Source organism: Bombina bombina, chromosome 7, assembly GCF_027579735.1.
Source record: "Bombina bombina isolate aBomBom1 chromosome 7, aBomBom1.pri, whole genome shotgun sequence".
NCBI lineage: Eukaryota > Metazoa > Chordata > Amphibia > Anura > Bombinatoridae > Bombina > Bombina bombina.
Window position 1 is genome coordinate 407549057 of NC_069505.1, and position 27296 is coordinate 407576352.

The following is a 27296-nucleotide window of genomic DNA, read 5'->3' on the forward strand; positions in this document are numbered from 1 at the left end:
GGAGCTCTGTGTACTTAGGCTCCTTATGGCCTGCTTTGCTCTTGATGGTATATGCTTTCATTTTGGGAAGTTCCTTTTTTCATGTTCATCAGGGGAGCCTGGATAATTTTCGTTCAGCTCTACTTATGGCTTTGGCCTTGTGAGTGTGTGTGCTGTCCATTGTCTGTGCCCTTCCCTTGAGGTGGATTATTTTGCGTTTCTTACAGGTGAGGTTTCCTCTCTCTGAAAGATGTTTGCCCTATCCTGCGTGCAGGTGGGTGGAACAGGTGGTTTGTCCTGTTAAGAGAGTGATTCACTTTCTGGCATTGCTCTGTCTTTGATTTTGCAGTTCCATGTTGGACCGCAAAGTTCCGCTTAGCTTTATAGGTTCTCCTGTGTAGTCTGCAATAGAGTGTCGGGCTAGTTTCATAGGACCTCTGTCTTTTTCTACCTATCTCTATAGGAATCTTTCTTCGAAGTATCTGTTTGTAGGTGCTTTTGGAAGGATTCCAAGCTCTGTTGGGGTGTCTAGGGCCATCCTTTTCCGCCCTTTTTCTATGGGGGGTGGTGGTTGAGACCCTTTCCCCTGTCTTAGACCTGTGGCTTGGGCTGGTCCGGTGTGGACTAGGATCTGAGATGAGTTGTGTCTCCTCGGTTTGTGGAGATGAGCCTTTTTTGAGGTTCTGGGCTCCTTGTTTCTTGGCTACGTGTGTTGGCCTTGCGGCTTTGGATAACCTGACTGGATGTTACTCTTTTCTCGGCTGCAAGTGCTCATTTTTTTCAGTCATCTTGGTATGTCTGCTGCGTTTGGTGCTCAGAGGTTGCTTCCCTGGCGATTACGCACATATTGCTGAGAATATTTCGGTATTCTGAGTTTCTGGCAACTTGGGACTACGGGTTCAGTCGTTTGTTCTGGGTGATTGCTCTGATATTTTCAGAGAAGTTTGTTTCTCCGCTTCAACCTTGTGGTTCAGTAATCTTTGGGTCTGGGCGTTGCTTTCCATGGTTTACCCTTGGGGCTCCTGTAAGCGTGGTTAGATTTTTTTGGGGGCTTTCCACTTTCTTTGGATTTATTGTGCCCTGTTCCAGGAATTCTTGCTTGCTCCTCCATGTACTCTCCTTTTTGGGATTTTCCATTGCCTCTCTTTCTATGAAGGGGTGTGTGGTTGAGGTTCGTCCTTTGGGTGATGGTATCTTCTGGAGGAGTGTTGGCTCAGTTCCGTCCGTTTTGCAAACTCTAGTACGGCTTATCGACTATCTGTGGGTCAGTGTCCTTGGGGCCATGTTTTCCTTTCAAATATATTCTGGCTTCGGACGAAGCAGGATTTTTTCTGGGATTGTGGTTTCAAGCTTGGTGCCCTCAGAATGGGCCGCCTTTTTGTACTCTCCCGTTTTAGCATTCAGTGTGCTCTGTAGCTTGGGTATTGTTTTCCCAAAAGTAATGAATGCAGCTGTGGACTCTTTCCATTTATAAAGAAAAACATAAATTATGCTTACCTGATAATTTTCTTTTCTTCAGATGGAAAGAGTCCACAGCTCCCCGCCCATGCTTTTATGGAGGGGGGCTGTAATTTTTGTTTTTCTGGCACCTTTTCACCCTGATATTTCTTCTACTGTTCCTTGGCAGAATGACTGGGGGATGAGGGGAGTGGGAGGAGTATTTAAGCCTTTGGCTGGGTTGTCTTTGCCTCCTCCTGGTGGCCAGGTTCTAATTTCCCAAAAGTAATGAATGCAGCTGTGAACTCTTTCCATCTGAAGAAAAGAAAATTATCAGGTAAGCATAATATGTGTTTTTTGTCTCCAGCTTTACCTTAGATAAGATGTATATATCTAACCCTATTTTTTCATTTGCAGCTTTACCTTTCGATAAGATGAAAATCCTACAGAATACCTCTATAGGTTTTCGAAATTTACTGCAGGTCTATGGAATTGAAGGCTCCATTGAGAAGCTTGTGCGGGTCTTTTGTTTAACCGAGGAATAAAATGCTCCAGCAATCGGCAGAACACATCTGCGTAATGAATAGTGTTTTTGTTTTTTTCTTTTCTTTAATAATATACAACAGGCACAAGTTACAATATTTTATTGAGTATAAACAGTGTTGTCCTTCCATTTATAAACCAATCGCTTATGCTGATTGTACAAGTTATGGCACATTATATATAATTTATTATGACATGGAAAATAAATACAATTATTTAAATACAAATTATTTAAAGTTACAGAAATTGATCTTCATAGAAACGATTTACATATTAATGCTGAACAAACTGTTTTATTTCTGAAACACGTTGCTTGGTAACAGTTTTCAAGTCTGCTTAAATTCTCTGTCCCTAATGGGCTTCTATACTTACCGATATATACACAGAACCAGGGGCTAATACATTTGTGTTGCATTAAGGAACATGAAACCCACATTTTTTATTTTGTTATTCAGATAGAACATGCAATTTTAAACAACTTTCCAATTTACATCTATTATCTAATTTGCTTTGTTCTTTTGGCATCCTTGGTTGAAAAGAAAACCTAGGTAGGTCCAACAGCTGCTGATTGGTGGGTGCACATATGTGCCTCGTGTTAATGGCTCACCAGATATGTTCAGCTAGCGCGCAGTAGTGCACTGCTGCTTCTTCAACAAAGGATAACAATAGAATGAAGCATATTAGATAAGTAATTGAAAAATGTTTAAAATTTTAATATCTGAATCATGGAAAAAAAATGTGCATGTCATGTCCATTTAAGGAGCCAGCAAGAGATAGAGGAGCTAGATTATTTTTTTTATTTTTTTTTTAAGAGATATGTCAAATAAATCAACATTTATTATATAATCAACCCTTAAGATTATTTGCATAATATGCATTTTTCCACTCAAGATGAAGCTAAAAGGCAGGAAACAATGTGATGTGAAGCCTGGTCCTTTTACTTACAATGTTCAAAATGCATGAGCTTTTCTGTAAGAGATGCCTTTAATATTTGATGCCTGTGGCTATCAATGTCTATGGTAGCAATGAACGTCCATAATGGGGTGTAAACACAGACTAAATGGTACTGTGAATTGCAAACACAATTGGGGAGGGTTAAATCGCTAAACACTTGTGGTTCTGTCAAATAACTCCTACTAAAAACAGTGTATAAAAAGGATCTGCAGCTTTATGCACCAGAGACACTGTCTACTAGAAATGGAGTTAAATTTATTTGAAGCACCGATAAAAATAAACACATTTTTATTATAAACCAAAAAAATTGCAAGTAGATTTCCCTACAAGAAATAAGTGATTATCAGTGCCCCCCAGTAGGCACGGGTGAGACAACCGGAACACAGTGACTTTCTTTGACTGACTTGACTGACGTTGTTTTACAGACAAACCCAGCGTTAATAAGGGGAGGATGTCATTACTTGACTGACGTTCTGTTTTATTGACAAACCCAGCGGTAATAAGGGGAGGATGTCATGACTTGACTGACGTTCTGTTTTATTGACAAACCCAGCGGTAATAAGGGGAGGATGTCATGACTTGACTGACGTTCTGTTTTATTGACAAACCCAGCGGTAATAAGGGGAGGATGTCATGACTTGACTGACGTTCTGTTTTATTGACAAACCCAGCGGTAATAAGGGGAGGATGTCATGACTTGACTGACGTTCTGTTTTACAGACAAACCCAGCGGTAATATTTGAGAAGGACAGAACTTTTTGCTAAATGAGTACGTGAAGGACAACTCATAAAACAAGATATTTTGGGACGGATTATAAACTCTCATAACAACTACTTCACTATTCTTACATCAACCATTAAACAATCTGCTTGACCATAACTTTATCTTTTACATTGCGACGTCCCTGTTTTATTTATCTTCCAGCTGGTTAAATGTAGCCGCTTGGTAATGTTGTTTAGTTGGTTTTGTTCAGGCTTATCAGGATCTATAATCTCCATTAAAACAGAACGGTTGCAAGTGACTTGAGTTCATGAGATGCCTCATATGGACATTCAGCTTCCTAGTGCATGTGCAGTGCTCTTAAAGGGACAGTAACTGCAAATATAATAACCGATACAAGAGCCAATGACAATCCTTTAAATAAAAAAATAATTTAAATAAAAAAAAAAAAAAACATCTAATGGTTTGGTCAAAAGAAAAACACCATTAATGTCTATGGGGGAGGTTCGTAGATAAATCATTTGATGCGCTTTTCTAAATGAATGTGAATAGACCCATAATGTTTAAGGAAAATAAAATATTGCAATAAACATTGTTTTACCTGCTTTTGCTATAGAATGTCTCTGAAAATACGTAAGTATAGTGAAATGTACCTACCCCTGCAACATGCTAGGTTCATAGAACAAGCCCATTTACATCTGTCCTTGATTGGCAACAGCAAAGGAGAACAGGTTCATCGATTCCATGGGGCCTTTCTAGGGGGTGTATATCACCTTGTAAATTGTGCTAACAAAATGTCAGTGTTAAATGATTTTAAAACCTTTATTTTGTATACGGATCCCTTGCACGGCAGTGCTCAATCACAGATATACGCTATACATAGATAAACATTTACCTTAATGTCCCTTTAAATAAATCTTATATAAGGCAGTTTAAGGTTAGATCAGATCTTCTATCAAGATTCAGAGCTACACGATTGGCTCCAGCACGCAAATATTCTAAACAGTTTAGGATAAAATGTTTAACATGGTATCAATGTGACATACTACACTATGCTGGGTGGCACTCCTGCTAATTACACCCACACCACCCCTCTTCTCAATACCAGCTGTTTATACCATCAGTTAACCAGTAGAAGCTTTTTAGCCAAACACAGAATACGGAGGTGCTGTAAAGATTTCACTGCCATGCTGTAGTCTGTATGAGAACCTGTGTATGCCTAACACAAACCTCTCTTATACACAACAAAAAGACATGCTACAAGGCCCTCCGTGCAAGTCACCTGTACAGTAAGTAAGCCTGGGTTTTATACAGCTCACACAGACCTCTCTTATAAACAAGAGAACGACCTACTACAAGGCCCTCCGTGTGAGTCACCTGTACAGTTTGGCATAACCAGCAGACTTATAAATTACAGATTCTATATGGGTTTCTTTAAGTTCAGATAGGTTGCAACGCCTCAGGCTCCAGTGCGCATCCCCGGCCTATTAGAGGCACAGCACTAACTGTATTCTTTAGTCGTGTGCACAATGGTGTCAGGAGGAGACATTCACATTATATACCCCCTGTTTAAGGCTTAACAATCACTCCTGACACCATCTGACCAGATTCAAGTATTTGACTTGTCACAGACTTCTCAAATCTATAATGTTAACAAATGACACTTCCATAAAACAAGACACACCCGGAGGCACTGATCTGCAGTGAGATTTCAGCAGCCATTTTCTAAAACTCCAGACAGAAATTCTGGTTTAAAAGCAAACAAAACATCAGACTATCCACATGCTGCCATTATTTCAAGAAAATAAACGTATCTCTTGTAGAAAGAGGCAGATACGTGCATCTCGGGTACACATTAGAAAAGTAGCAGAATAAATACAAAGGGCAGCTTCTAGTTACTCAGATTTTGCCCTTTTCGGTATTAAAAATAAAATAATTATCTACACAGACCAAAGGTAATAAAACAGTCAATAATAACGGTCTGACTGTGAAGGCATTATGAGTTCTTCGGAGTGCTCGGCCATCACAGAAATACATGCGCGAGGAGTTCAAATGCAGTGGATGACAAGATGAGCAGACATTCCTAGCTCAGCAAATTGCGTTCATGTCCTCGCTCTACACGCAGCATTATACTTTGTGAAGCAGCAATGTGAGGTCCTCATTGGCTGTGAACATGTGTGGTGTGACTGGCCTGGGTGCTTTTCAGGTAGTGACTAACAATCTTACGGTCCCGCTTATACTGGTGTGGGATGTTTTCGTAGGGTTTCAGGTCTAAGTCCAAGATGGAAACTGAATACCGTAACCTTGATCTGGAGGTCTTTATTACAGATTTTGGATCAAAGCTGAAATTAGAAAAAAAGTTGTTAAAACTATTAAAAAAAAAAAATAACCTCATAACTCCCATAATGACTTGCAGCTCATATATCCCTCGCAATGTGGGCAACTGGCACATCTCAGTTATCATATACACCTTACCAACATTTCAGTATGAAAATAATAATAATTCTTTATTTACTTCATAAACATGTTATTTAGCTAAAAAATAAAATATGATAATTATAATCAATTACTTATAACATGAACTTTTTATTATCATTACTATAGAATTTAAAAAACAGACCTCCGATATGTCACAGTAAATGCCCTTAAAATGGCAGTACAATATGAGACGCAATACAGCAATCTTACCATTCATCGGGGACGGTGGGAGAAAGTGCGATCATGATAGAGCAGTCCTTGGCAGTCATGGCTACTCTGTACTGCTGAATCTGTAAGGGGGAGATATGCGACATGAGATGCTTAGTAAAAATCAAATACATCTTTACAGTGCAAGTTTCTGTAGTGCTCCAAAAGTCCTACTAGATTTAACATTACTGTCAACTAAACCTTTGTACAGTGACCACAGCTGCAGGAGAATACAGACCAGATCATTCGTATCCAGCCAAGTACTTTCTACAGAACGTGATTGCTATGCAGTTGTATTAATCACAATGCATTTTACTGTAACCACCTCTATATTAAAAGTGCTTCTGTAGTATTGTTCAGTAAAAATTAGGAAAATAAAACAAAAACTTTTGGTTTCAGATGACAGAAGGTGAAAATGGTTTAGATTTCCTTGTTATCCTCACCACTGTAATAAACAATAAGGGGGAGGTGCATCCGGTATGGAGAGGCGGAGCTTGTGGCACTGAGTATGTCAGGGAGTTTACCCATAAGAGAAAAACATGGTGTCATCAGGCAATACTTCCTTCATTTCCCTCTGACAAACACTGTACTCTGAGGGGAACTGGGCTTCAGAATGCTTAGAAGCGCCTTTCACTGAAGAATCAAACACATCATGCTACACCACCTCCTAAGGAGGCAACGTTTAAACTGAGGTATGAGTGAGGTGGCAGGTGTATTTATAGGCATTTGAGGTTTGGGAAACTTTGCCCCCTCCTGGTAGGAATGTATATCCCATCAGCAACATGCTCATGGACTCTCGGCCACCTATATGAAAGAAAGCCATCTAGTTGAGAATAAAATCAGATCTCAAAAAGGTGAAAGTTTGTAAAGCGATGCGCTGCTGAACAATTTCTCCAATTAAATGGCTGCCTTTTAGTCTAATGGTATTAACCAATTGTCTGTAGTAATCTCCTGCTTCATGTGTTGCCATGGCCTACACAGATTACTCCCAGCGAGCATGAGCAGCTGTTATATAAAACAAGGTCTCACTTTATAACCGGAGGCAGGTTTAAGCTGAGTCAGCTATGGTCACTTTGGTTTGTACAAATACATTAAGGCATCCAGGGTCTTACCTTTGTCACTGCGTACGCCACACTTCCATCGTCTTCCAGAGAAAGGTCTTTTAACTTCTCAAAAAAGGTTTCATTATAAGGTCCATCCAGGAGTAAAGTGCTCCTGCAAAGCAAATGCTACATTGAGGGAAATCTGGGAATTTGTATTGGAAATTCTTTTATCATTCATTTATCATCTACTGACCGCCGTTTCGCTCTTGTTAGACCACATATCTCTTGTGGTGCTACCTAATCTTGCCGAGCTTTATGGCGCTGCACTGGCACGAAGGAATCGTGTCTGAAACTAATGCTGGAAATGGGACACTCATTTATGTAACATTACCCAGACTCCCCTGCTGCAGTGAAAGCTCTGAGAAATAGCAAACAAACATCTTTACATTGTTTCAGAGCAAAAAAGAATATTAAAGTAAAAGCGGTTTGGATTAAAACAATCTTCTGCATACTTTGTAATTTTATCACATTTTCTTGCTCTGTCTGAAATGTTTTGAGTTTCATATCCCTTTAACAAAGTATACAAAGAGAAAAAAATGCTATACATTGTACTAGGCATGTGCATTCAGGGTACTTTGTGATAAAACTAATGGAGAGGGCGGCGGCTGCTTGCGGCATTCAGAGGTTTTCAGAGAAAGATTTCTCCTTGTAAAAGTGCAACACTAATATCTGTGCCGTTCTAGACCTTAGTGTGTTGCACAAGAAGAAATCCGGCTCCAAAAAGAGGTGAATGCTGCTGACGGCCACCATCTGCGCCATTTGTTACCAAATGCACAAACACTGCTGCCATCTAGTGTTCAAAAGTGTATAACAGTCCACTGAGGCAGAAGCACTGCTAGAGAAGTTAAAAAAGGTTTTTTTTTAAAGAGATGTGAAACCCAAAACGTTCTAATTTACTTCTTTTATCAATTTTCTTCCTGCTTTTCAACAAAAGTTACCCAGAGAACGGACGGGAGGTATGCTTAGGAGCCGTCCCATTTTTGCAGCATTATATGCAGCAGTTTTACAAAAATGTTATCTATTAGCAAGCGCACTAGAGGGCAGCACTATTACCTGTCATGTGGCGCTCCAGATGCCTACCTAGGTATCTCTTCAACACAGAATATAATGTTAATGTAGTAAATTTGATAAAAGTAGTAAATTGGAAACTATTTTCAAAATAATATGTTCTGTCTGAATCCCAATATTTTTTTTTTTTTGAGGGGGGGTTCATATCCCTTTAACCATTGGCTGTTACAGTTTAGAAATGTCTTGCACACCTCCATGGCAGCTAGTGGGTTACATGAAAAAACAAGCGACTGAATAATGTTCCTTTAATAGCTACCTCTGTGCAACGCGATCATTCAACAGCATAAACACTAAGCATGGAAAGTATGCAACCTAATTAAATCAAGTGACGCAGCTTCTATGTGATTATTAGATTGCAAAATAATTCCGCCTTTGTGTACAGCTAATAGGTCGTATTAACATAAATTATACACAGATAAGGAGTCACCAAAAAGCAACGGTTAGAGAATGTAAAACACTCCTGCCATCTAGTGGTGTAATGAAGAACTGCACATGGTACAAACTTGTATGAGTATGTAATTACCTTATCATGATTCAGATAGAACACACTATTTTAAACAACTTTCCAATTTGCTTCTATTATCCAAGTTTCTTCATTTTATTGTTATCATTTGTTGGAAATCAGGAACATAAGTTCAGGAGTGTGCACGTGTCTGCATTACCATAATACTACATTAGCAAGAGCACTATTTTCTGTCATATAGTGCTTCAGGCATGTGCACACTACCTATCTAGATATCTCCAACAAAGAACAAGAGAACGAAGCAAATTGGAAACTTTTTTTAAAAATTGTATGCTCTATTTGAATCCAGAAAGAAAGAAAAAATGGGTTTCATGTCCCTTTAAATCAGGGGGGTCAAACAATTTTTTGCGGGTCGCTCCGCCACCACAGGAATTCAGGGTTGGTTGAGCACAGCGCACGTATGCACCAATGTCCAGAAGCTGGGGGAGCAGTTGGCGTAGCGGACGTAACATTGTGTCGAGGCTGGGAGGGGGGGTTGCCTATTTCTAATACTGACGGGTTACATAAAGTGCTAACATGATTGTAGTTTTGCAGCTTTGAGTGTCGTGTGGCTTAAAGGGGCAGGAAAAGTGATAGAGTCTACAATTTAAAAACAAAACTTGTTCTATTATCACATTTACCCATTTCTCTAGTTCCCCCTGGTTCAGTAGTGTATACACATGCCTGACTACTATGTGCCTGCAGCAGTGTGGCAATGCTATACAAGAAACCTGCAGAGTGCAATAGCTAAACTAATCTTGTGCTGTATAGCTAGGATCTCCTATGGAGAAGCGCCAAAAAAACATTTTTGATAAATTTGAGTGCACAAATGCGCTTCTCTAAAGAAGAGCTGAGGAGAACAAAGAAGAATTGATAAATCGAGCTCAGTGTGACTGCACCTCCTCACATACTACCGGCTGGCTGCTCAGTAACACTCAGCTACCAAGCGGCTAAGGGATTTAAAAAAAAAAAAAAAGTCTCCACTTTTTAGAATTACCTGGCTTTCTGCATGGATTACTCATAAAATGGGGTCTGATCTTTATCCAAGTCACAATTATAGACAAATGCATTCTGACTAATACACAAACAATTGTACTTTTCAAAATGTTATTGAAGACCTCGAGTAATCATTCACAGTGCAGGCTGGAAAAGGTGAACCTCTGTGTTACTGAATTCTCCAAAAGCTATTGAGAGTCAGGTGTTAAATTATAGGAAAGAGATTAAAAGTGTGGGATGTGCATGAGCACACAAAGCCTGGTTACTGACAATTCTGCTCGTCAAAGATTAGTTTGTGTGAACCATGCCTCGATCCCAACAACATTCACAGGGCTCGACAAACCCAGAGAGCCACTGGCTCCTAGAATGTTAAACCTGGCTCCTAACTTTTTGGGTTATTCTTCGCATATATCTATTTTCAAATACCACTGTCTGGCTCCTTATATTCTTGTTGGCTCCTAAATTTTTAACAGATTGGTCGACCCCTGCCTTAGAAGATGCATCACAGAAATGCACAAAGCTGGAAAAGGTTAGAAAAACATTGCTAAAGACCTGGGTGATAATCTATGGGAACACAAACTGACTACAATTGGAGAAATTATAGGACTGTTGCTACTCTCCCTAGGAGTGGGTGTCCTGCAAAGATCATTCCAAGAGTGCGACGGGCAATCCTGAAAGAGGCGAGAAAGAACCCAAAGGTCTGCTTTGTTCCCTTAGCACCTGGATGCCTTGCAGTTATTGAGGGAACAATTAATTCAGGGGAATTACAGGAGATTGCCAGGGCAGCAGTCCATGACCTCAAGCTTAAGAGAGGTTTGGTGAGGCAGCAAGATAATGAGCGAAAGCAAATCAAAATGGCTGAAAAAGATTTGTGCTTTTAAATGTTCAAGTCAGAGTCCTGAGCCCAATAGAGATGCCGAGGTATGACCTGAAGAGGGACGTGCAATCAAAATTTGTAGAGAGGAATGGTCCAAACTTAATCCTCAACAATGTGTGAGTCATATAGGCAGCTACAGGAAATGTTTGGTGCAGGTTGTTGCTGCTAATAAAGGATCTACAAGTTACTAAATGCAAGAGTTCCCTTACTTTTTCAAGCCTGAACTGTGAATTACTCAATGTCTTTAATACAAATTAGGAAAGTCTGTAAGTAAGTTAGTCACATTATGTTTATAATTAGGTCTATAATTGTGATGGAGATGAAGATCAGAGCACATTTTACGACTAATCAATGTAGAAATCCAGCTAATTCCAAAAGGATGACACACCTACAGATATATATATATATATATATATATTATAATGTATATACATACGCACGCTAATAAAAAACAGAATTTATGCTTATCTGATAAATTACTTTCTCCAACGGTGTGTCCGGTCCACGGCGTCATCCTTACTTGTGGGAATATCTCTTCCCCAACAGGAAATGGCAAAGAGTCCCAGCAAAGCTGGCCATATAGTCCCTCCTAGGCTCCGCCCACCCCAGTCATTCGACCGAAGGACAGGAGGAAAAATATAGGAGAAACCATATGGTACCGTGGTGACTGCAGTTAGAGAAAATAATTCATCAGACCTGCTTAAAAAACCAGGGCGGGCCGTGGACCGGACACACCGTTGGAGAAAGTAATTTATCAGGTAAGCATAAATTCTGTTTTCTCCAACATTGGTGTGTCCGGTCCACGGCGTCATCCTTACTTGTGGGAACCAATACCAAAGCTTTAGGACACGGATGAAGGGAGGGAGCAAATCAGGTTACCTAAACGGAAGGCACCACGGCTTGCAAAACCTTTCTCCCAAAAATAGCCTCCGAAGAAGCAAAAGTATCAAATTTGTAAAATTTGGCAAAAGTGTGCAGTGAAGACCAAGTCGCTGCCTTACATATCTGATCAACAGAAGCCTCGTTCTTGAAGGCCCATGTGGAAGCCACAGCCCTAGTGGAGTGAGCTGTGATTCTTTCAGGAGGCTGCCGTCCGGCAGTCTCATAAGCCAATCTGATGATGCTTTTAAGCCAAAAGGAAAGAGGTAGAAGTTGCTTTTTGACCTCTCCTTTTACCAGAATAGACGACAGAGAAGATGTTTGTCTGAACTCTTTTGTAGCTGCTAAGTAGAATTTTAGAGCACGGACTACATCTAAATTGTGTAGCAAACGTTCCTTCTTTGAAACTGGATTCGGACACAAAGAAGGTACAACTATCTCCTGGTTAATATTCTTGTTGGAAACAACCTTTGGAAGAAAACCAGGCTTAGTACGCAAAACAACCTTATCTGAATGGAACACCAGATAGGGCGGAGTACACTGCAGAGCAGATAATTCAGAAACTCTTCTAGCAGAAGAAATAGCAACCAAAAACAAGACTTTCCAAGATAATAACTTAATATCTATGGAATGTAGAGGTTCAAACGGAACCCCTTGAAGAACTGAAAGAACTAGATTTAGACTCCAGGGAGGAGTCAAAGGTCTGTAAACAGGCTTGATTCTAACCAGAGCCTGAACAAATGCTTGAACATCTGGCACAGCTGCCAGTCTGTGTAGTAAGACAGATAAAGCAGAAATCTGTCCTTTTAGAGAACTCGCAGATAATCCTTTATCCAAACCTTCCTGCAGAAAGGAAAGAATCTTAGGAATTTTTATCTTATTCCATGGGAATCCCTTGGATTCACACCAACAGATATATCTTTTCCATATTTTATGGTAAATTTTTCTAGTCACTGGTTTTCTGGCCTGAACCAGAGTATCTATCACAAAATCTGAAAACCCACGCTTTGATAGAATCAAGCGTTCAATCTCCAAGCCGTCAGCTGGAGGGAGACCAGATTTGGATGTTCGAATGGACCCTGAACAAGAAGGTCCTGTCTCAAAGGTAGCTTCCATGGTGGAACCGATGACATATTCACCAGGTCTGCATACCAAGTCCTGCGTGGCCACGCAGGAGCTATCAAGATCCCCGAGGCCCTCTCCTGTTTGATCCTGGCTACCAGCCTGGGAATGAGAGGAAACGGTGGAAACACATAAGCTAGGTTGAAGGTCCAAGGTGCTACTAGTGCATCCACTAGAGTCGCCTTGGGATCCCTGGATCTGGACCCGTAGCAAGGAACCTTGAAGTTCTGACGAGACGCCATCATATCCATGTCTGGAATGCCCCATAATTGAGTCAACTGGGCAAAGATCTCTGGGTGGAGTTCCCACTCCCCCGGATGGAATGTCTGACGACTCAGATAATCCGCTTCCCAGTTTTCTACACCTGGGATGTGGATCGCAGATAGATGGCAGGAGTGATCCTCCGCCCATTGTATTATTTTGGTCACTTCTTTCATCGCTAAGGAACTCCTTGTTCCCCCCTGATGATTGATATACGCAACAGTCGTCATGTTGTCTGATTGGAATCTTATGAATCTGGCCTTTGCAAGCTGAGGCCAAGCCCTGAGAGCATTGAATATCGCTCTTAGTTCCAGAATGTTTATCGGGAAAAGAGACTCTTCCCGAGACCATAGTCCCTGAGCTTTCAGGGGATCCCAGACCGCGCCCCAGCCCACTAGGCTGGCGTCGGTCGTGACAATGACCCACTCTGGTCTGCGGAAGCTCATTCCCTGGGATAGATGGTCCAAGGTCAGCCACCAACGGAGTGAATCTCTGGTCTTCTGATCTACTTAAATCACTGTATAGTCTGTATAATCACTGTATAGTCTGTATAGTCCCCATTCCACTGTTTGAGAATGCACAGTTGTAATGGTCTTAGATGAATTCGCGCAAAAGGAACTATGTCCATTGCTGCAACCATCAACCCTACTACTTCCATGCACTGAGCTACGGAAGGACGTGGAACAGAGTGAAGAACTTGACAAGCGCTTAGAAGTTTTGACTTTCTGACATCTGTCAGAAAAATCCTCATTTCTAAGGAATCTATTATTGTTCCCAAGAAGGGAACTCTTGTTGACGGAGACAGAGAACTTTTTTCTATGTTCACCTTCCATCCGTGAGATCTGAGAAAGGCCAGAACGATGTCTGTATGAGCCTTTGCTTTTGAAAGGGACGACGCTTGTATTAGAATGTCGTCCAAGTAAGGTACTACTGCAATGCCCCTCGGTCTTAGAACCGCTAGAAGGGACCCAAGTACCTTTGTGAAAATCCTTGGAGCAGTGGCTAACCCGAATGGGAGGGCCACAAACTGGTAATGTTTGTCCAGAAAGGCGAACCTTAGGAACTGATGATGTTCTTTGTGGATAGGAATATGTAGGTACGCATCCTTTAGATCCACGGTAGTCATAAATTGACCTTCCTGGATAGTGGGTAGAATCGTTCGAATGGTTTCCATTTTGAACGATGGTACCCTGAGAAATTTGTTTAGGATCTTTAAATCCAGAATTGGTCTGAAGGTTCCCTCTTTTTTGGGAACTACGAACAGATTTGAGTAAAATCCCATTCCTTGTTCCGTCCTTGGAACAGGGTGTATTACTCCCATCTTTAACAGGTCTTCTACACAATGTAAGAACGCCTGTCTCTATTTGGTTTAAGGATAAGTGAGACATGTGGAACCTTCCCCTTGGGGGTAGTTCCCTGAATTCCAGACGATAAACCTGAGAAACTATTTCTAGTGCCCAGGGATCCTGAACATCTCTTGCCCAAGCCTGAGCAAAGAGAGAGAGTCTGCCCCCTACTAGATCCGGTCCCGGATCGGGGGCTACTCCTTCATGCTGTTTTGTTAGCAGCAGCAGGCTTTTTGGCCTGCTTACCCTTGTTCCAGCCTTGCATAGGTTTCCAGGCTGGTTTGGGCTGTGAGGCATTACCCTCTTGCTTAGAGGATGCAGAATTAGAGGCCGGTCCGTTCCTGAAATTGCGAAAAGAACGAAAATTAGACTTATTCTTGGCCTTGAAAGGCCTATCTTGTGGAAGGGCGTGGCCCTTTCCCCCAGTGATGTCTGAGATAATCTTTCAATTCTGGCCCAAAGAGAGTTTTACCTTTGAAAGGGATGTTAAGCAATTTTGTCTTGGATGATAAATCCGCTGACCAAGACTTTAGCCAAAGCGCTCTGCACGCCACAATTGCAAACCCTGAATTTTTCGCCGCTAATCTAGCTAATTGTAAAGCGGCATCCAAAATAAAGGAGTTAGCCAACTTAAGTGCGTGACTTTTCTAGTTCCTCGAACCAGAACCACGCTGCTGTAGTGACAGGAACAATGCACGAAATGGGTTGTAGGAGGTAACCTTGCTGTACAAAAATCTTTTTAAGCAAACCTTCTAATTTTTTATCCATAGGATCTTTGAAAGCACAACTATCCTCGATAGGAATAGTAGTGCGCTTGTTTAGAGTAGAAACTGCCCCCTCGACCTTAGGGACTGTCTGCCATAAGTCCTTTCTGGGGTCGACCATAGGAAATAATTTCTTAAATATAGGGGGGGGGGGGAACAAAAGGTATGCCGGGCTTCTCCCACTCCTTATTCACTATGTCCGCCACCCGCTTGGGTATAGGAAAAGCGTTGGGGTGCACCGGAACCTCTAGAAACTTGTCCATCTTGCATAATTTCTCTGGAATGACCAAGTTGTCACAATCATCCAGAGTAGATAACACCTCCTTAAGCAGTGCGCGGAGATGTTCTAATTTAAATTTAAATGTCACAACATCAGGTTCAGCTTGTTGAGAAATTTTTCCTGAATCTGAAATTTCCCCATCTGACAAAACCTCCCTCATGGCCACTTCAGATTGGTGTACGGGTATGACAGAACAATTATCATCAGCGCCCTCCTGCTCTTCAGTGTTTAAAACAGAGCAATCGCGCTTTCTCTGATATGCAGGCATTTTGGATAAAATATTAGCTATGGAGTTATCCATTACAGCCGTCAATTGTTGCATGGTAATACGCATTGGTGCGCTAGATGTACTAGGGGCCTCCTGCGTGGGCAAAACTGGTGTAGACACAGTAGGGGATGATGTAGTATCATGTCTACTCCCCTCATCTGAGGAATCATCTTGGGCAATTTCATTATCTGTGGCAGTACTGTCCTTACTTTGTTTGGACGCTATGGCACAATTATCACACAATTTTGAATGGGGAGACACATTGGCTTTCATACATATAGAACATAGCTTATCCGAAGGCACAGACAAAAACCGTTAAAAACAAAACCGTTACTGTCACTTTAAATTTTAAACAGAGTACACTGAATATGTGAAAAAGTATGAAGGAATTGTTCAAAATTTACCAAAATTTCACCACAGTGTCTTAAAGCATTAAAAGTATGCATACCAATTTTCAGAGCTTTAACCCTTAAAATAACGGAACCGGAGCCGTTTACAAAATTAACCCCTATACAGTCCCAGCTACAGTCTTTGCTGTGACCTAACCAAGCCCAGAGGGGAATACGATACCAAATGACGCCTTCTAGAAACTTTTCCAACTATTTTCAGGTCCTCACACATGCATCTGCATGTCTTGCTCTCAAAAAACAACTGCGCAATAATGGCGCGAAAATGAGGCTCAGCCTACAACTGGGAAGGCCCTTCCTGACTGGAAAAGGTGTCTAACATAGTGCCTGACGTTAAAAAACATTCCCCAAGTTTATAAGTGTGAATTATCAGCATTAACATGTATAAAATGTCCAAATAAAGCAATCGATTTAGCCCATAACAGTGTCTACCAGTTTTATAGCCCATATTAAGCCCTTTATTCTGTTTGAAACTAAGAAAATGGCTTACCGGTCCCCATGAGGGGAAATGACAGCCTTCCAGCATTACACAGTCTTGTTAGAAATATGGCTAGTCATACCTTAAGCAGAAAAGTCTGCTAACTGTTTCCCCCAACTGAAGTTACTTCATCTCAACAGTTCTATGTGGAAACAGCTATCGATTTTAGTTACTGTCTGCTAAAATCATCTTCCTCTCACAAACAGAAATGTTCATCTTTTTCTGTTTCAGAGTAAATAGTACATACCAGCACAATTTTAAAATAACAAACTCTTGATAGTAGAATAAAAAAACTACATTTAAACACCACATACTCTTAACCATCTCCGTGGAGATGTTGCCTGTGCAACTGCAAAGAGAATGACTGGGGTGGGCGGAGCCTAGGAGGGACTATATGGCCAGCTTTGCTGGGACTCTTTGCCATTTCCTGTTGGGGAAGAGATATTCCCACAAGTAAGGATGACGCCGTGGACCGGACACACCAATGTTGGAAAAAGTAACACTTGTTGTAGTAGAGCGTATGCACATTATACATACACACGTTCGTAGAAGTAATCTTTGTTGCAGTAAAGAATATGCACATTATACATACACACGCTAGTAAACGTAATGCTTGTTGCTGTAGGGTGTATACACATACATACACACGCTAGTAAACGTAATGTTTGTTGCTGTAGGGTGTATACACATTATACATACACACGCTAGTAAACGTAATGTTTGTTGCAGTAGAGCGTATACACATTATACATACACACGCTAGTAAACGTAATGTTTGTTGCAGTAGAGCGTATACACATACATACACACGCTAGTAAAACGCTTGCTGCAGTAGAGCGTATACACATACATACACACGCTAGTAAAACGCTTGCTGCAGTAGAGCGTATACACGCTTGTTGCAGTAGAGCGTATATACATTACACATACACACGCTAGTAAAATGAACGCTTGTTGCAGTAGAGCATATATGCACGCTACCAAGTGTAAGGCTTGTTGCAGTAGAGAGTATACACATACGCAAGCTAGCAAGAGTAACGCTTGTTGCAGTAGAGCGTATATACATTATACATACGCACGCTAGTAAAAGTAATGCTTGTTGCAGTCTACACACGCTAGTAAAAACAGAATTTATCCTTACCAGATAAATTCCTTTCCTTCCGGATAGGGAGGGTCCACGGCTTCATTCCTTACTCTTGGGAAATACACCTAGCCACCAGGAGGAGGCAAAGACACTCCAGTCAAAGGCTTAAATATCCCTCCCACTTCCTCATTACCCCAGTCATTCTGCTGAGGGAACAAGGAAAAGTAGGAGAAACATTAGGGTATAAATGGTGCCAGAAGAATAAAATAAATAGGGGACCGGAAAAGGAATTCACTGCTTCATTCCTTACTGTTGGGAAAACTATACCTAAGCTCCAGAGGACACTGAATGAATAATAGGAGGGAAAAAAAAGGAAAAGGCAGACCCTATTCTGAGGGTACCACAGCCTACAAAACTTTTCTTCCGAAAGCTGTTTCAGCCAAAGAAAAAACATCAAACTTGTAAAATTTTGCAAAAGTATGAAAGGAGGACCAGGTAGCCGCATTACACATCTGATCCATAGGGGCCTCATTCTTAAAGGCCCAAGAGGAAGCCACTGCTCTAGTGGAATGAGCCGTTAGCTGTCTCAAAAGCTAAGCGGATGACACTCAACTAAAAAGATAGGGAAGTCAAAGTAGCCTTCTGCCCCTTACGCTTCCCCGAATAGACAACAAACAAGGAGGAAGACTGTCTAAACTCCTTAGTAGCCTGAAGATAGAACTTTAAGGCACAAACCACATCCAAATTGTGAAGTAAGCATTCCTTCGATGAAGAAGGATTAGGACACAAGACACAAGGAAGGAACCACAATCTCCTGATTGATGTTGTGATCTGACACAACCTTAGGAAGAAAACCTAACTTTCTCCAACATAGGTGTGTCCGGTCCACGGCGTCATCCTTACTTGTGGGATATTCTCTTCCCCAACAGGAAATGGCAAAGAGCCCAGCAAAGCTGGTCACATGATCCCTCCTAGGCTCCGCCTACCCCAGTCATTCTCTTTGCCGTTGTACAGGCAACATCTCCACGGAGATGGCTTAGAGTTTTTTAGTGTTTAACTGTAGTTTTTATTATTCAATCAAGAGTTTGTTATTTTAAAATAGTGCTGGTATGTACTATTTACTCTGAAACAGAAAAGAGATGAAGATTTCTGTTTGTATGAGGAAAATGATTTTAGCAACCGTTACTAAAATCCATGGCTGTTCCACACAGGACTGTTGAGAGGAATTAACTTCAGTTGGGGGAACAGTGAGCAGTCTCTTGCTGCTTGAGGTATGACACATTCTAACAAGACGATGTAATGCTGGAAGCTGTCATTTTCCCTATGGGATCCGGTAAGCCATGTTTATTAAGATAGTAAATAAGGGCTTCATAAGGGCTTATTAAGACTGTAGACTTTTTCTGGGCTAAATCGATTCATATATTACACATATTTAGCCTTGAGGAATCATTTAATCTGGGTATTTTGATAAGATTATATCGGCAGGCACTGTTTTAGACACCTTTTTCTTTAGGGGCTTTCCCAAATCATAGGCAGAGCCTCATTTTCGCGCCGGTGTTGCGCACTTGTTTTTGAGAGGCATGACATGCAGTCGCATGTGTGAGGAGCTCTGATACATAGAAAAGACTTTCTGAAGGCATCATTTGGTATCGTATTCCCCTTTGGGCTTGGTTGGGTCTCAGCAAAGCAGATACCAGGGACTGTAAAGGGGTTAAAGTTAAAAACGGCTCCGGTTCCGTTATTTTAAGGGTTAAAGCTTCCAAATTTGGTGTGCAATACTTTTAAGGCTTTAAGACACTGTGGTGAAATTTTGGTGAATTTTGAACAATTCCTTCATATTTTTTCGCAATTGCAGTAATAAAGTGTGTTCAGTTTAAAATTTAAAGTGACAGTAACGGTTTTATTTTAAAACGTTTTTTGTACTTTGTTATCAAGTTTATGCCTGTTTAACATGTCTGAACTACCAGATAGACTGTGTTCTGAATGTGGGGAAGCCAGAGTTCCTTCTCATTTAAATAAATGTGATTTATGTGACAATGACAATGATGCCCAAGATGATTCCTCAAGTGAGGGGAGTAAGCATGGTACTGCATCATTCCCTCCTTCGTCTACACGAGTCTTGCCCACTCAGGAGGCCCCTAGTACATCTAGCGCGCCAATACTCCTTACTATGCAACAATTAACGGCTGTAATGGATAATTCTATCAAAAACATTTTAGCCAAAATGCCCACTTATCAGCGTAAGCGCGACTGCTCTGTTTTAGATACTGAAGAGCATGACGACGCTGATGATAATGGTTCTGAAAGGCCCATACACCAGTCTGATGGGGCCGGGGAGGTTTTGTCTGAGGGAGAAATTTCAGATTCAGGGAAAATTTCTCAACAAGCTGAACCTGATGTGATTACATTTAAATTTAAGTTGGAACATCTCCGCGCTCTGCTTAAGGAGGTATTATCCACTCTGGATGATTGTGACAATTTGGTCATCCCAGAGAAACTATGTAAAATGGACAAGTTCCTAGAGGTCCCGGGGCTCCCAGAAGCTTTTCCTATACCCAAGCGGGTGGCGGACATTGTAAATAAAGAATGGGAAAGGCCCGGTATACCTTTCGTCCCTCCCCCCATATTTAAAAAATTGTTTCCTATGGTCGACCCCAGAAAGGACTTATGGCAGACAGTCCCCAAGGTCGAGGGAGCGGTTTCCACTTTAAACAAACGCACCACTATACCCATAGAAGATAGTTGTGCTTTCAAAGATCCTATGGATAAAAAATTAGAAGGTTTACTTAAAAAAATGTTTGTTCAGCAGGGTTACCTTCTACAACCAATTTCATGCATTGTCCCTGTCGCTACAGCCGCGTGTTTCTGGTTCGATGAGCTGGTAAAGGCGGTCGATAGTAATTCTCCTCCTTATGAGGAGATTATGGACAGAATCAGTGCTCTCAAATTGGCTAATTCTTTCACCCTAGACGCCACTTTGCAATTGGCTAGGTTAGCGGCTAAGAATTCTGGGTTTGCTATTGTGGCGCGCAGAGCGCTTTGGTTGAAATCTTGGTCAGCTGATGCGTCTTCCAAGAACAAACTACTTAACATTCCTTTCAAGGGGAAAACACTGTTTGGCCCTGACTTGAAAGAGATTATCTCTGATATCACTGGGGGTAAGGGCCACGCCCTTCCTCAGGATCGGCCTTTCAAGGCCAAAAATAAACCTAATTTTCGTCCCTTTCGTAGAAACGGACCAGCCCAAAGTGCTACGTCCTCTAAGCAAGAGGGTAATACTTCTCAAGCCAAGCAAGCTTGGAGACCAATGCAAGGCTGGAACAAGGGAAAGCAGGCCAAGAAACCTGCCACTGCTACCAAGACAGCATGAAATGTTGGCCCCCGATCCGGGACCGGATCTGGTGGGGGGCAGACTCTCTCTCTTCGCTCAGGCTTGGGCAAGAGATGTTCTGGATCCTTGGGCACTAGAAATAGTCTCCCAAGGTTATCTTCTGGAATTCAAGGGGCTTCCCCCAAGGGGGAGGTTCCACAGGTCTCAGTTGTCTTCAGACCACATAAAAAGACAGGCATTCTTACATTGTGTAGAAGACCTGTTAAAAATGGGAGTGATTCATCCTGTTCCATTAGGAGAACAAGGGATGGGGTTCTACTCCAATCTGTTCATAGTTCCCAAAAAAGAGGGAACGTTCAGACCAATCTTAGATCTCAAGATCTTAAACAAGTTTCTCAAGGTTCCATCGTTCAAAATGGAAACCATTCGAACAATTCTTCCTTCCATCCAGGAAGGTCAATTCATGACCACGGTGGATTTAAAGGATGCGTATCTACATATTCCTATCCACAAGGAACATCATCGGTTCCTAAGGTTCGCATTCCTGGACAAGCATTACCAGTTCGTGGCGCTTCCTTTCGGATTAGCCACTGCTCCAAGGATTTTCACAAAGGTACTAGGGTCCCTTCTAGCGGTGCTAAGACCAAGGGGCATTGCTGTAGTACCTTACTTGGACGACATTCTGATTCAAGCGTCGTCCCTTCCTCAAGCAAAGGCTCACACGGACATCGTCCTGGCCTTTCTCAGATCTCACGGATGGAAAGTGAACGTGGAAAAGAGCTCTCTATCTCCGTCAACAAGGGTTCCCTTCTTGGGAACAATAATAGACTCCTTAGAAATGAGGATTTTTCTGACAGAGGCCAGAAAAACAAAACTTCTAGACTCTTGTCGGATACTTCATTCCGTTCCTCTTCCTTCCATAGCGCAGTGCATGGAAGTGATAGGTTTGATGGTAGCGGCAATGGACATAGTTCCTTTTGCGCGCATTCATCTAAGACCATTACAACTGTGCATGCTCAGTCAGTGGAATGGGGACTATACAGACTTGTCTCCGAAGATACAAGTAAATCAGAGGACCAGAGACTCACTCCGTTGGTGGCTGTCCCTGGACAACCTGTCACAAGGGATGACCTTCCGCAGACCAGAGTGGGTCATTGTCACGACCGACGCCAGTCTGATGGGCTGGGGCGCGGTCTGGGGATCCCTGAAAGCTCAGGGTCTTTGGTCTCGGGAAGAATCTCTTCTACCGATAAATATTCTGGAACTGAGAGCGATATTCAATGCTCTCAAGGCTTGGCCTCAGCTAGCGAGGGCCAAGTTCATACGGTTTCAATCAGACAACATGACGACTGTTGCGTACATCAACCATCAGGGGGGAACAAGGAGTTCCCTGGCGATGGAAGAAGTGACCAAAATCATTCAATGGGCGGAGACTCACTCCTGCCACCTGTCTGCAATCCACATCCCAGGAGTGGAAAATTGGGAAGCGGATTTTCTGAGTCGTCAGACATTGCATCCGGGGGAGTGGGAACTCCATCCGGAAATCTTTGCCCAAATCACTCAACTGTGGGGCATTCCAGACATGGATCTGATGGCCTCTCGTCAGAACTTCAAAGTTCCTTGCTACGGGTCCAGATCCAGGGATCCCAAGGCGACTCTAGTAGATGCACTAGTAGCACCTTGGACCTTCAAACTAGCTTATGTATTCCCGCCGTTTCCTCTCATCCCCAGGCTGGTAGCCAGGATCAATCAGGAGAGGGCGTCGGTGATCTTGATAGCTCCTGCGTGGCCACGCAGGACTTGGTATGCAGATCTGGTGAATATGTCATCGGCTCCACCATGGAAGCTACCTTTGAGACGAGACCTTCTTGTTCAAGGTCCGTTCGAACATCCGAATCTGGTCTCACTCCAGCTGACTGCTTGGAGATTGAACGCTTGATCTTATCGAAGCGAGGGTTCTCAGATTCTGTTATTGATACTCTGGTTCAGGCCAGAAAGCCTGTAACTAGAAAAATTTACCACAAAATTTGGAAAAAATATATCTGTTGGTGTGAATCTAAAGGATTCCCTTGGGACAAGGTTAAGATTCCTAAGATTCTATCCTTCCTTCAAGAAGGATTGGAAAAAGGATTATCTGCAAGTTCCTTGAAGGGACAGATTTCTGCCTTGTCTGTGTTACTTCACAAAAAGCTGGCAGCTGTGCCAGATGTTCAAGCCTTTGTTCAGGCTCTGGTTAGAATCAAGCCTGTTTACAAACCTTTGACTCCTCCTTGGAGTCTCAACTTAGTTCTTTCAGTTCTTCAGGGGGTTCCGTTTGAACCCTTGCATTCCGTTGATATTAAGTTATTATCTTGGAAAGTTTTGTTTTTGGTTGCAATTTCTTCTGCTAGAAGAGTTTCAGAATTATCTGCTCTGCAGTGTTCTCCTCCTTATCTGGTGTTCCATGCAGATAAGGTGGTTTTACGTACTAAACCTGGTTTTCTTCCAAAAGTTGTTTCTAACAAAAAACATAATTTATGTAAGAACTTACCTGATAAATTCATTTCTTTCATATTAACAAGAGTCCATGAGCTAGTGACGTATGGGATATACATTCCTACCAGGAGGGGCAAAGTTTCCCAAACCTTAAAATGCCTATAAATACACCCCTCACCACACCCACAAATCAGTTTAACGAATAGCCAAGAAGTGGGGTGATAAGAAAAAAAGTGCGAAGCATATAAAATAAGGAATTGGAATAATTGTGCTTTATACAAAAAAATCATAACCACCACAAAAAAGGGTGGGCCTCATGGACTCTTGTTAATATGAAAGAAATGAATTTATCAGGTAAGTTCTTACATAAATTATGTTTTCTTTCATGTAATTAACAAGAGTCCATGAGCTAGTGACGTATGGGATAATGACTACCCAAGATGTGGATCTTTCCACACAAGAGTCACTAGAGAGGGAGGGATAAAATAAAGACAGCCAATTCCTGCTGAAAATAATCCACACCCAAAATAAAGTTTAACAAAAAACATAAGCAGAAGATTCAAACTGAAACCGCTGCCTGAAGAACTTTTCTACCAAAAACTGCTTCAGAAGAAGAAAATACATCAAAATGGTAGAATTTAGTAAAAGTATGCAAAGAGGACCAAGTTGCTGCTTTGCAGATCTGGTCAACCGAAGCTTCATTCCTAAACGCCCAGGAAGTAGAAACTGACCTAGTAGAATGAGCTGTAATTCTTTGAGGCGGAATTTTACCCGACTCAACATAGGCAAGATGAATTAAAGATTTCAACCAAGATGCCAAAGAAATGGCAGAAGCTTTCTGGCCTTTCCTAGAACCGGAAAAGATAACAAATAGACTAGAAGTCTTACGAAAAGATTTCGTAGCTTCAACATAATATTTCAAAGCTCTAACAACATCCAAAGAATGCAATGATTTCTCCTTAGAATTCTTAGGATTAGGACATAATGAAGGAACCACAATTTCTCTACTAATGTTGTTGGAATTCACAACTTTAGGTAAAAATTCAAAAGAAGTTCGCAACACCGCCTTATCCTGATGAAAAATCAGAAAAGGAGACTCACACGAAAGAGCAGATAATTCAGAAACTCTTCTAGCAGAAGAGATGGCCAAAAGGAACAAAACTTTCCAAGAAAGTAATTTAATGTCCAATGAATGCATAGGTTCAAACGGAGGAGCTTGAAGAGCTCCCAAAACCAAATTCAAACTCCATGGAGGAGAAATTGACTTAATGACAGGTTTTATACGAACCAAAGCTTGTACAAAACAATGAATATCAGGAAGAATAGCAATCTTTCTGTGAAAAAGAACAGAAAGAGCGGAGATTTGTCCTTTCAAAGAACTCGCGGACAAACCCTTATCTAAACCATCCTGAAGAAACTGTAAAATTCTCGGTATTCTAAAAGAATGCCAAGAAAAATGATGAGAAAGACACCAAGAAATATAAGTCTTCCAGACTCTATAATATATCTCTCGAGATACAGATTTACGAGCCTGTAACATAGTATTAATCACGGAGTCAGAGAAACCTCTATGACCAAGAATCAAGCGTTCAATCTCCATACCTTTAAATTTAAGGATTTCAGATCCGGATGGAAAAAAGGACCTTGAGACAGAAGGTCTGGTCTTAACGGAAGAGTCCATGGCTGGCAAGATGCCATCCGGACAAGATCCGCATACCAAAACCTGTGAGGCCATGCCGAAGCTACCAGCAGAACAAACGAGCATTCCTTCAGAATCTTGGAGATTACTCTTGGAAGAAGAACTAGAGGCGGAAAGATATAGGCAGGATGATACTTCCAAGGAAGTGATAATGCATCCACTGCCTCCGCCTGAGGATCCCGGGATCTGGACAGATACCTGGGAAGTTTCTTGTTTAGATGAGAGGCCATCAGATCTATCTCTGGGAGCCCCCACAATTGAACAATCTGAAGAAATACCTCTGGGTGAAGAGACCATTCGCCCGGATGCAACGTTTGGCGACTGAGATAATCCGCTTCCCAATTGTCTACACCTGGGATATGAACCGCAGAGATTAGACAGGAGCTGGATTCCGCCCAAACCAAAATTCGAGATACTTCTTTCATAGCCAGAGGACTGTGAGTCCCTCCTTGATGATTGATGTATGCCACAGTTGTGACATTGTCTGTCTGAAAACAAATGAACGATTCTCTCTTCAGAAGAGGCCAAAACTGAAGAGCTCTGAAAACTGCACGGAGTTCCAAGATATTGATCGGTAATCTCACCTCCTGAGATTCCCAAACTCCTTGTGCCGTCAGAGATCCCCACACAGCTCCCCAACCTGTGAGACTTGCATCTGTTGAAATTACAGTCCAGGTCGGAAGAACAAAAGAAGCCCCCTGAATTAAACGATGGTGATCTGTCCACCACGTTAGAGAGTGCCGAACAATCGGTTTTAAAGATATTAATTGATATATCTTCGTGTAATCCCTGCACCATTGGTTCAGCATACAGAGCTGAAGAGGTCGCATGTGAAAACGAGCAAAGGGGATCGCGTCCGATGCAGCAGTCATAAGACCTAGAATTTCCATGCATAAGGCTACCGAAGGGAATGATTGAGACTGAAGGTTTCGACAGGCTGTAATCAATTTTAGACGTCTCTTGTCTGTTAAAGACAAAGTCATGGACACTGAATCTATCTGGAAACCCAGAAAGGTTACCCTTGTTTGAGGAATCAAAGAACTTTTTGGTAAATTGATCCTCCAACCATGATCTTGAAGAAACAACACAAGTCGATTCGTATGAGACTCTGCTAAATGTAAAGACGGAGCAAGTACCAAGATATCGTCCAAATAAGGAAATACCACAATACCCTGTTCTCTGATTACAGACAGAAGGGCACCGAGAATCTTTGTGAAAATTCTTGGAGCTGTAGCAAGGCCAAACGGTAGAGCCACAAATTGGTAATGCTTGTCTAGAAAAGAGAATCTCAGGAACTGATAATGATCTGGATGAATCGGAATATGCAGATATGCATCCTGTAAATCTATTGTGGACATATAATTCCCTTGCTGAACAAAAGGCAATATAGTCCTTACAGTTACCATCTTGAACGTTGGTATCCTTACATAACGATTCAATAATTTTAGATCCAGAACTGGTCTGAAGGAATTCTCCTTCTTTGGTACAATGAAGAGATTTGAATAAAACCCCATCCCCTGTTCCGGAACTGGAACTGGCATAATTACTCCAGCCAACTCTAGATCTGAAACACAATTCAGAAATGCTTGAGCTTTCACTGGATTTACTGGGACATGGGAAAGAAAAAATCTCTTTGCAGGAGGTCTCATCTTGAAACCAATTCTGTACCCTTCTGAAACAATGTTCTGAATCCAAAGATTGTGAACAGAATTGATCCAAATTTCTTTGAAAAAACGTAACCTGCCCCCTACCAGCTGAACTGGAATGAGGGCCGTACCTTCATGTGAACTTAGAAGCAGGCTTTGCCTTTCTAGCAGGCTTGGATTTATTCCAGACTGGAGATGGTTTCCAAACTGAAACTGCTCCTGAGGACGAAGGATCAGGCTTTTGTTCTTTGTTGAAACGAAAGGAACGAAAACGATTGTTAGCCCTGTTTTTACCTTTAGACTTTTTATCCTGTGGTAAAAAAGTTCCTTTCCCACCAGTAACAGTTGAAATAATAGAATCCAACTGAGAACCAAATAATTTGTTTCCCTG

The 27296-nt window shown here is 41.7% G+C and overlaps 2 protein-coding genes across 2 annotated transcripts in view; one reads left to right on the plus strand and one right to left on the minus strand.

Moving 5' to 3' along the window:
• LOC128636403 (centromere protein P-like) overlaps nucleotides 1–2186 on the plus strand; it is a 58456-nt gene extending 56270 nt beyond the window's left edge. Inside the window, exon 4 of the mRNA XM_053689422.1 lies at nucleotides 1834–2186. Coding sequence (XP_053545397.1) covers nucleotides 1834–1961 — 128 coding nt within the window. The 3' untranslated portion in view covers nucleotides 1962–2186. The remainder of the gene's footprint in view (nucleotides 1–1833) is intronic.
• Nucleotides 2046–27296, minus strand: part of IPPK (inositol-pentakisphosphate 2-kinase) — a 176474-nt gene continuing 151223 nt past the window's right edge. Inside the window, exons 11-13 of the mRNA XM_053721185.1 lie at nucleotides 7432–7534; nucleotides 6323–6402; nucleotides 2046–5976 (exon numbers count right to left, since the gene is read on the minus strand). Of these exons, the coding sequence (XP_053577160.1) occupies nucleotides 5793–5976; nucleotides 6323–6402; nucleotides 7432–7534 (367 nt within the window). The 3' untranslated portion in view covers nucleotides 2046–5792. The remainder of the gene's footprint in view (nucleotides 5977–6322; nucleotides 6403–7431; nucleotides 7535–27296) is intronic.